Here is a 10,366-nt window from a genome sequence, read left to right as displayed (position 1 = left end):
CCTCCCCCTTCATACCATCGCCAGAGTGTTGCTAATGTGATTTATGTAATAACACAATGTCAAATTTATCTGTTACTTTTAAAAAGGGACAAAGACACACTATCTTCTGTGGCAAACAAACAGTATGCAATAGATTAGATTGAGTTGATAACTGTGATAACTGTGGAGGCTTTATTAGTGTGGTTTACTCATACTGCATATTGCATATACACATATGCGCATAGCCTAACCCACTTCATGTAAAAACAAATATAATTTTCTTCAACAATTGACATTTTACAAACCAGTGAAGAAGTGGCATATGCCAGTCTGAATAGATTGGCTCCAATGACCTTCCACATATCAGACTTTTGATACTGAAAGCAAAACCGTACAAAACTATCAAGCTCCCGTACATCAAGTGAAGAACTGAATAGCCAACTCACTATTAACAAAACTGAATACATTTTTGTGGCTGGTCATGTGAATATACAGTGATTGTTATGGTTCGGATTTATGTAGGTGAAATGAAATGCTCAAAAAGATCAAGGAAGAAAAGCAAACATAACGAATGACAATAACAAAGAATTAAAAGTTACGGCTGACCACAGAACACTTTAATGGTGAAACAAAAAGTTGAACTTCAGTCAAAGGGTGGGGTTGGACAGGCATCAGCAGGTTCCTTTTAATGTTGGTGCTCACCTGTGCAAACCAGTGGCAAAATGGATGGTTTTCAAACGAACTTGATGACAAACATGGTCTGTCATTAGTTATGATGAAAATATCTTAACAATTGGTCCCCTGATGATGATTCCTGACGGTCATCTCTTGACATTTCATCAAGCACCAGCATCTGGTCAACAGTATCATTTTAATAATTTTTTTAATAACATACCTACAGAAGTTAACTGCATCTGTTGACTATTACCTCGGTCACCATTTTTCCACACTAAAATGTTGAAAAAGATAAATGTTTTACGTGCTAAACATTAGGATCTGAGCATGAAGAAAACATGTTTCAAGTGGAAGACGTGGAGAAAGATGATAAGAAAATAAAGGGAAAAGGAAGAACAACAGCTGCAGGATCCATTTCAGTGCCTGGTTTGATGGAGAGGCACAGGAAGACTTAGCAGTTCTAAAGGAGGTTAGATCATGCGTTGCTGCAGATATGGTGAAGGTCTAATTAATAAAATGTATGATAGGGTAAGAGCATGTCAAAATACTTGTACTGGGATATTTAGTCCTGGCAGGTCATCACAATTCATAAGCTCATAACCTACCAGGCATTAAACAAATTTAATGAAAGTCTAATTTTAAAAGTACAAGTGAACTTTGAGATCTAATAGTAAATGTGTGAGAAGCAGCACTTTCTAAGAGCTACTGTAGACAGTGGATTTGGTGGCAGTGATCGTTCTGGGAGGCTGCGGGGTGTTGAACATGGAATAAGGAGCAGACATAAAAACTCAGGTGAGACAAGCACACAGCAGCAAAAACAACACACTCTTGTCAGCGTGAAGGTGTGAGGTGCTTCCAGGCTGTTGTCATCTCTGTTGGAGCAGTGTACCACCCAGCAGGTGTACCACTCAGAAGCACATGTGCATTTGTATCTCACTTGACTGCGTTTTGCATGTTGACAGTGCTTGTGTGTTTACCCTGTGCACTGGGGTTATTACAAAATATTTGCACAAAGACATCCATTTAGAGTTTCTGTTCTGTGTGCATGCATATATATGTGTAGTTTTGTGTTCACCTGCACAGTTATAGTCCTTGCACAGTTACAGTTGCATGCATGCTTGTGCCTGTCATTGCATTTAGCGGGTCAATGTAGGAGTGGCTGTTCTTTAAAACAGAGTTGGATTTTCAGAGACTCCACATTAGAAAGAGAAGATGTGAGAAAAGGAAGTGAAAAGTAAAATGTGGCTTCTAGTGGCATCAGAGAGACAGACAGTCAATTCTGACCCCACCCGGACTCTTGTTGACTAAAGCATTGTATGAGACAATCTTTCAGTTTCATCCTTTCAAAGAGCAAATTTACACAGACTTGAATAGCTGTCGACAATGATTTCATAATTGCTAGCTGACAGTGGAAAAAATGAAAAACAGGGAACAACAATTGTGCTTTACATTATACAGTGTTGTCTTGTTTACCTCAACACTGTTTCGACTTGCCCGATTTGTTTCCAGCTCTATTGTATTATATCCTGTAGGACATCCTGCAGCTGCAGCACATTCTGGAATGTCCTGCACACATCCCAGGATAAACATCATATCCCACAATACATCTTTAGATGCAAAGACACAACAGTGGCTCTAGTCTTGGCATAAAAGGTTAGAAGGTGTAACTTGAACCTCAGCATGATCAAGCCCAGAGTGGGGTTATAGCACTCGTTTAGAATCAATGATAGCAAATTATCTATATGCAATCATAGTAATGTCACTGCACTCTTTCTGGATGAACTGGTTTAGCTGCAGAAAGAGCACACTGAGAGCTAAATGAGCCCTGATTGTGACAAATGTACAATTAAGTTACATTTCTCCCACTTGTCAGTGCCAGGCTGACTTCCTTCATACTTCCACTGACCTTTCAGGTTGTGCTGTTTGCTTTTGCGGCCTGTATTTGGCTTTGGTTAGCTAGTTTGTTGCATTGAAGTCAAATTGGCAAAGGCTCAGAAAGCAGCAGAACAAGCTGCTGAACCACTAAACCGTGCCAAGTACTGTAAGCTCTCACGGCTGCCTATACGCTCATGTTTTACATAAAATGCTGTAGATTAAAAGGAAACAGACAGTTTTACTGTCAAACGTCCCTTACTCAGATGCTTTTGGGGAATGTAGAAAGATAAAGAAAGATAAGACGTCAGAAATGTGTCATAACTGGATTAAAAAATGAGTTCAGTCTTGTTCTCACTTTGAGTTTCATGCACAAACAGACGCTTTTATTTTTATTGGCGCTATATTCCTGTTTTGTTAGACGGCAGCACTTAATCCATATTTGGCAGTAGTCTTGTCTCATCAGTTTATCCCTACTCCAACAGCTCCCTGCTACAAAGACTATCTAGGGAGCCTGAAGAACTGACAGCTGCTTCCTCTTGGCCAATCAGATCAAAATGTATTATCTTTTTCTATTCACACTCCTAATCTCTATCCCTATAAATAAAATAAAGACTGTGGAATCAAATCAAATTTCCACATGAATTTTATACCAAAAGCTAAACACTTCAGATTGGAGTGGAATAAAATGCATTGGTTATGATATCCAAACAGCGCCACTCCCCGGACAGCCTATCTTCAGCATTTTATTCTGTTGACATCATCCTGCCTAAGATCAAAGTGCAGCACCGTTTCAACATTGTTTTGGCACCTACTGTCACAGTCACAAGAGGATAACATGGGTTTGTTTTAATAGAAAAGTTAACTTCATAAAATATTTCTGAGAACATTTGTATACTTGCAGGTATTGAACCATAACAGATCTGTTGATCAAAAGTAAACCTGGCTCTGTAAGGTATGCAGACGCATATTTGGTCTGGCCAACTACGTGCACAGTTGAAGTTTACAGTGAATCCCCTGAATGTGCTGTTCAGTGCAGTATGTATAAGTAAAAGCCTGTATTTCATAATAATGTCTTCTAATAATACTTTTATTTAAAACAATAATTGCATTCTCTTCTAGGACAGAATCCACTGAACATACAAATGATAGAGAATTCAAAACTTTACAAGTTCACTTTCAGCAGTTCTCAAGAAATGCATCAGTAAATTTGAACAGTGCTTAATAAAAAACAAACAAACAAATAAACAACAACAACATTAGTTTCATATCTACTGGCAGCCATAGTTGTTAAGACTAATACTGTGATTTCTCTAACCTCACCTCAAGTTGAAGATACCTTCCCTGGGGCAATAATTAATTTGATCTTTTTTACTTTACATTATGATCTCAGTAGCCACTTTTTTAGTAAAATCCAGAGGGGACAAAGGTCGAGACAAAAGCAGAACAATGCAGCCACAAAGTTACACTTATGTGGAATGATGACAAAATGTGTTTATTATTCTACGACTAAAACGTGCACTACAATTTGGAAAGACGTTTTTTTCCGGAAGCAGTGTCAATAATCTATCGCTGTAGGGCAATATGCACGTTTCTACGTCACAATGCTACTAAATCTTTACCAACGAAGAAGATTTCCGGCGAATGAAAAAGTGCGTCTTTTTACTGCACGTTGTAAGCTCCGCCTTCACGTTTTCTCCCCGCGGTTCTTGTATGAAGTTATGATGCCATGCATGACCCTAAATATATACAATTCTAACAAAAATCTATGTGTGTCTCCAGCTGTGAACTACTCTTGAAATAATCTGCAAGTAGGCTTGTTGTATTGTCAACATGGCGGGAGTTATCCGGAGGCTCGACGAAACTGTTGTCAATCGGATTGCTGCAGGAGAGGTTATCCAGCGTCCGGCCAACGCCGTCAAGGAGATGATCGAAAACTGGTAAATTACCTGCTACAAATTACCTACTATAAAATGTAGTTCTTAAAATGTGGGCAAATCGAATAGTGGCTAAAATACCAAGTAGTGACAACAATACAGGAGATAACATTTGGCACGTTAATGTGTAACATTAGCCTTAACAGTCCTGTAACCCAGTGACTCTACAAGCTGACTGAATAATTCCACTTCTATTTGATGTAACTGTACAGTAACTACAACTTCTTTTTTAAATTGCTACAGTTTGGATGCCAAATCCACCAACATTCAGGTGACAGTCAAAGACGGCGGACTGAAACTCCTTCAGATTCAGGATAATGGCACTGGTATTAGGGTAAGGTGATAGGGTTGTCCACAGGGGGAGCAAAGGTGATGACACAACCTTTTCAGGGGTGGGAGGGGGTAGGATGTAAATCTTTCTTTGTCAGTACCTACATTTTAATGCCTCTTGTAAATCTTTCTTTCATTGTTGCAGAAAGAGGACATGGAAATTGTTTGTGAGCGTTTTACCACCAGCAAACTTCAAACCTTTGAGGATCTCTCAGCCATTGCAACCTATGGATTCAGGGGAGAGGTGAGCAGTCTTCCTCTCTCTGACATCTGAAGCAGGACATTAAATATTGAACTACATTTTGTTGTCTGTTCTTGTTTGCAGGCTCTTGCTAGTGTAAGCCACGTTGCCCATGTGACCATCACAACAAAGACAGCTGATGCCAAGTGTGCCTACAGGTACAGTAACATTACATATCATGGCAAACTCAACTCTCTTTCCTCCTTGAGATTAGACTCTAAATTATAACAGTAACCAGCGTGTCAAAGCCCTTGTAATTAAATCATTCTCTTATTCTGCTGTGCAGAGCCAGCTACAGCGATGGCAAACTAAAAGCTCCCCCAAAGCCATGTGCTGGCAACCAGGGCACACAGATTCTTGTGAGTTCATTGATGCACATCACCTCTTACAGAACAAAGATTTATGGATACTAAGAAGCAACAATTCACTCTCCCTGTCTGCAGGTGGAAGACCTGTTCTATAATGTTTCCACCCGGCGGAAAGCCTTAAAAAGCCCCAGTGACGAGTACTCGAGGATTGTAGAAGTGGTCAGCAGGTCTGTCATATTACACCGTGTTTCTCTTAATTCCCCGTCTTCTCATGAAAATCATTTTATTTGGATATTATCTTACCTATAGTTGTGTTATCACACTGTTTTGAAGGTACGCCATACACAATTCAGGAAAAAGTTTTTCTGTCAAAAAGGTAAGATGTCTCTTCTTTTTATTTTTTGAATATAAAACTCAACCAGTAGCAGAATAGTTTGAGAAAGAAAGTTGACCGTGGCTCGTTAGCACTACTTACTGTTGTCATGATTCCTTTTTCAGCAAGGTGAGACGGTTGCAGATGTGAGGACACTACCCAACGCTTCTGTAGTGGATAATATTCGAGGAGTTTTTGGCAATGCAGTCAGCAGGTATTTATCACCCAAGGAAGAACAAAATATGCTTTGATGCTCTCTGAAGTCGAGGACTGCATGACTGGCTTTGTGGTATTTTCTTAGGGAGCTGATCGAGGTTGGATGTGAGGATCAGAAGCTTGCTTACAAGATAAAAGGCTACATTTCAAACGCAAACTACTCAGTCAAGAAATGCATCTTGATCCTCTTCATCAACCGTACGTATCATGGAAAAGTTACTCATAATGTAGCTCTCTTGGAAGGTTAATTTAATCCTGTTAGCTCTTTGTGAAATGAAAACTGTAAACTGTGATGTGTCAGATCGTCTGGTGGAGTCAAGTGCTTTGAAGAAAGCGATCGAGACAGTTTATGCTGCATATCTGCCCAAGAATACACACCCTTTTCTTTACCTCAGGTAACTTATTTATTTTTTCAGCTTGGGTCAGTGCACAGCACTTAAATAATGTGTGATGCATGAAGAAGGAGCATGGAGAAGAAAAGCTTATATTGCCTACCTGTTAACAGGCACGAAGTAACATGGAAAACAAAAGATCAAAAGGCTTTGACAATAATTTAGCATTAAATAATAAGGGTATAATTTATTAAAAGGCAACTTCACAGATTTCTAAATTGCAGCCTATGGTTCTAGTTGGGGACTTCCCCAACTAGAACCATGAATGTATATGAATAGCATTAAACTCCCCTCTGCCTTCCATGTAATAAAATATCCCTGTGCTTCTAAAATAAAACCTCTGGATGCTTTCATGTGGAGTTTTTTTAGCTCTGATGATATCATCTGGTTACTTATACTACAAAAGGTTTTCAACTTGATCCAGCTGCTTCTCCAGAATGAGAGATTTTATTACAAGGAGGGGAAGTTTATTATCATTTATTTACATGTACTCTTCAAAGAACTATAGGAAGCAAATTAAAAATCTGTTTTTACCCCTATACTTTTTATTTTGTAGATATTCTTTTTCTTTACCTTGTCAAATATTGTATTTCAATTCAGCCTATTTAAATAGTGTCAACTCGCAACAAAAAAATAATCTCAAGGCACTTTACGTAGTAAAGTCAAGGACAACCCCAGTTTTCAAATGCTTTGCCTTAAATCTAGGCAATATTAATCTCAAATGGTCCGCATTTGTATAGCTCTATTCTACCTCACTGTACAAAGGGCTATAAAATGTTATTTATAAATATTAACGAAAATTCTAGGGTCACCGTTGTTTTGGCAGTGGCTGTAGGATTTGTAGGAATGTAGCATCCGTTACACCTATAGTTTTTCCACACTTTTTAATCTAATAAAAGCCTGTTTTAGTTTTTCGTATGTATGTAAAACATATATTTTGATCAAGTTATTTCTAAAGTTTGCTTATTTCATCTCTGATCAGACTATAAAATATTGCTGTATAGTATATTATCTAAATGTTTTCTACGATGGGTTTTTTCCGACAACCTCAGCCTAGAGATTGCACCACAGAATGTAGATGTGAACGTTCATCCCACAAAACACGAGGTGCATTTTTTGCATGAAGACAGCATCATCGAGAGTGTTCAGAAGCACATTGAGAGCAAACTTCTGGGCTCCAACTCTTCACGCACATACTTCACTCAGGTAAGATATAACGGGATTGTTGTCATTTTAATAAAAGCGATTGAATTGATCTCCATATGTTTTGAGGCAACATCGTTTTACTAAACATGCACTTCTCTCACAGACCCCCTCAGTCTCTCTAAAAAGGAGATAAGTGTATTGTGAGTCAGTATTATGAATGTACACTGTATTTGTGCAGACATTGCTGCCAGGGCTGCCAGTCTCAGGTGGAAGTGATGTTAAGTCCTCCAGTGCTGCAGCTGATTCTTCTGAGAGAGTCTACGCACATCAGATGGTAAGGACTGACTGTCGTGCTCAGAAGCTAGACGCATTCCTCCAGCCAAAAGAGAAACCGCTTCCTGACCCAGAACCAGCTGGTCCAAGCAGCAAAATCGGCCAGCTTGACTGTGTAGCGATGGATGAGGCAGATGATGCAGACATGCTGCAAGCTCTGGCTGAGCAAGAAACAGAGATGCCCAAAGGCGAGGAAGAAAGCCATGCCAGTGCTCGTGATGTTCAGAGGTGATTCACTTCTTTTCACAACTGAATCACGCCAGAGTACAGTTGTTAGGGTGGGTCGGTATGTTCCTTCAGGAGAGGATTAAGTACTCGATTAGTATGATTGTGAGCAATTCAGACATTATTTTTGCAAGTCAGTTCAAGTCTTTATGAATGACGAACTGCAGAGCTGAACACAGATTTTAAGTTAGGTTGAGTAAGAGAGCAGGAAGAAGACAGAATAAATATGTATCAAAACTCCCCACCCCTCCACTCCACTTGTGGATTACCTCTGCCCCCTTCAGGCCAAAAAATTATTCATGAAATTACTCATGCAACTTTTCAAGTGCATGTTGCACTGATAGTATCAAGACAAAAACTGCTACTGATGTGCAACAAAATAAAAGTTTTACATAGTTGTACAGCATGAACACTATAAGCTGGGGTGAGTTATTGTCTGTAAACATGCAGAGCGGACTAATAAATGTGTGTTGTGAGTCAGGAAGCGTCCAAGGAAAGAGCAGCAGCAGCAGCAGCAGCAGGAGGAGGAGGATGAAGACCTGACAGCTACAGCCACGCCTAAGAGAAGAATAATAAAACTGACCAGCATTAAAGAGCTAAGAACCGAGATCACTGACAACACACACAAAGGTAAAACAAACTTGGATCACAGCTTATTACATAAACTGATCCTTCCAATGCTGTAGTTGTCTGAACACAGTCTGCAACTCATAATAAAAGAAAATTCTCACAAATGTTCTCCAGGTCTTCAAGAAATGCTGCAGAATCATTCGTTTGTGGGTTGTGTGAATCCTCAGTGGACTTTGATCCAGCATCACACCAAACTATACTTGCTGAACACCACGAAACTCAGGTCAGTCAGGAAACACATGGCTTGGCTTTCAGTGACTCAACCTGCTGCTTCTTAGTAGACTACTCTTTCTCTGTTGCAGCCAGGAGCTTTTCTACCAAATACTGATCTATGACTTTGGGAACTTTGGGGTGCTAAGACTGTCTGTAAGTAAAGTCTAGATGGTGAATGATACTGTGTAGGTTTGGATTTTTGTGGCTGATTATGTGCATTCAGACACCAGCTCCACTTTATGACCTGGCCATGCTGGCACTGGACTCTGAAGAGAGTGGCTGGACAGAAGATGATGGACCCAAAGAAGGCCTGGCTAAGTATATAGTGGACTTCCTGAAGAAGAAAGCTGAGATGCTGGAGGACTACTTCTCCATGGAGGTTGACCAGGTCTGTTTGGCTGGGTCAAATTCTCATGAGGGCTCAAAGTTCATTTTCCATGCATGCGGCAACAGTTTCTTCACAATAGGTCATGTTTTAAATCTGAGCTTTGTGCACTGTAGGAAGGAAATCTGACTGGTTTGCCACTGCTGCTGGACAATTACACACCTATCATGGAGGGTCTTCCCATGTTCATTCTCCGTCTGGCCACTGAGGTGATGTCCTTGTTAGTCTCACTTCATTTCTGACATCTAAAAACATGAACTGTATGTAAATCTTTTTCATATATGGTACTGTGCAGGTAAACTGGGACAATGAAAAGGAGTGCTTCAGAGACTTCAGTAAGGAGTGCAGCATGTTTTACTCCATCAGGAAACAGTATATTCTTGAGGTCATGCCAGGAGAAGAGCAGGTATGAAAAAACACCACTCATCTAAAAGTTGTTTTACATTTGACTTTTTTGGTTGTAATAATGTTACCATCAAAGAACTGAAATCAGTTTTTTTTTTCAGGACACTGACATGAACTCATGGCGTTGGAAAGTTGAGCACATCCTCTTCAAAGCTTTCCGAACCCTCTACAGTCCTCCAAAAGACTTCAGTGAGGATGGCACTGTGCTGCAGATTGCCAACTTACCTGACCTCTATAAAGTGTTTGAGAGGTGCTAAATAAAAAGATAAAAAAAGCTGCCATGTTATACCCAATATAACATTTGTGTTGTAAATAAAGATTTTGTATTCAACAAATCTTCTTTTTCTTTACCTCAAAGGGGAAAAAAACATTCTAACAGGGCATTATGTTAAAAGACATCTTTGTTCAGAATGGCCTATTTAAAGAGCCAAGCTCTCATGTTTTTTTTTTTTAAAGTTAGACTTTAGACATGCTGCCAGGAAAAACTGGGTCACAAGTTCCATAATGACACATCCAAAACGTGCCAGCTCACAGCTCAACTTTTATTACTTCTACATTTCCCCCGTCAGTCTGAGTTTGGTGTAGCGGGAGGGATCAGAGCTGACCATGAAGGAAATTTCACACCTCCACTTCCAAATATCTTACAAACTCTTACTATTTTGTAACACCTATTAAGTACATAACCATTTCTTACATTTAAGCTGTT

The 10,366-nt window shown here is 39.6% G+C and overlaps 1 protein-coding gene across 1 annotated transcript; it reads left to right on the top strand.

The window, feature by feature from the left end:
• The first annotated feature begins 4,205 nt into the window (after window positions 1–4,205).
• Window positions 4,206–9,980, top strand: mlh1 (mutL homolog 1, colon cancer, nonpolyposis type 2 (E. coli)). The gene is made up of 19 exons (XM_067526486.1): window positions 4,206–4,466; window positions 4,707–4,797; window positions 4,939–5,037; window positions 5,119–5,192; window positions 5,321–5,393; window positions 5,478–5,569; window positions 5,676–5,718; window positions 5,841–5,929; window positions 6,017–6,129; window positions 6,233–6,326; window positions 7,376–7,529; window positions 7,708–8,030; window positions 8,509–8,657; window positions 8,772–8,880; window positions 8,960–9,023; window positions 9,094–9,258; window positions 9,372–9,464; window positions 9,551–9,661; window positions 9,762–9,980. Exons 1-19 carry the CDS (start codon window positions 4,360–4,362, stop codon window positions 9,915–9,917), a joined length of 2,199 nt encoding a protein of 732 aa, XP_067382587.1. The 5' UTR covers window positions 4,206–4,359; the 3' UTR covers window positions 9,918–9,980.
• The last annotated feature ends 386 nt before the right edge of the window (window positions 9,981–10,366 follow it).

The sequence above is a fragment of the Channa argus genome, chromosome 1 (genome assembly GCF_033026475.1).
Source record: "Channa argus isolate prfri chromosome 1, Channa argus male v1.0, whole genome shotgun sequence".
In the NCBI taxonomy this organism is placed as follows: Eukaryota; Metazoa; Chordata; class Actinopteri; order Anabantiformes; family Channidae; genus Channa; species Channa argus.
The sequence above is the reverse complement of the archived record's forward strand: the minus strand, read 5'-3'. Positions and strand labels throughout refer to the sequence as shown.

Bases quoted from the DNA above. Each gene is read 5' to 3' on its own strand.
- mlh1 (XM_067526486.1), top strand. From the start codon at position 4,360: ATGGCGGGAGTTATCCGGAGGCTCGACGAAACTGTTGTCAATCGGATT. The intron at 4,467-4,706 runs GTAAATTACCTG...AAATTGCTACAG, and splicing joins AAGGAGATGATCGAAAACTG to TTTGGATGCCAAATCCACCA. The intron at 8,031-8,508 runs GTGATTCACTTC...GTTGTGAGTCAG, and splicing joins AGTGCTCGTGATGTTCAGAG to GAAGCGTCCAAGGAAAGAGC.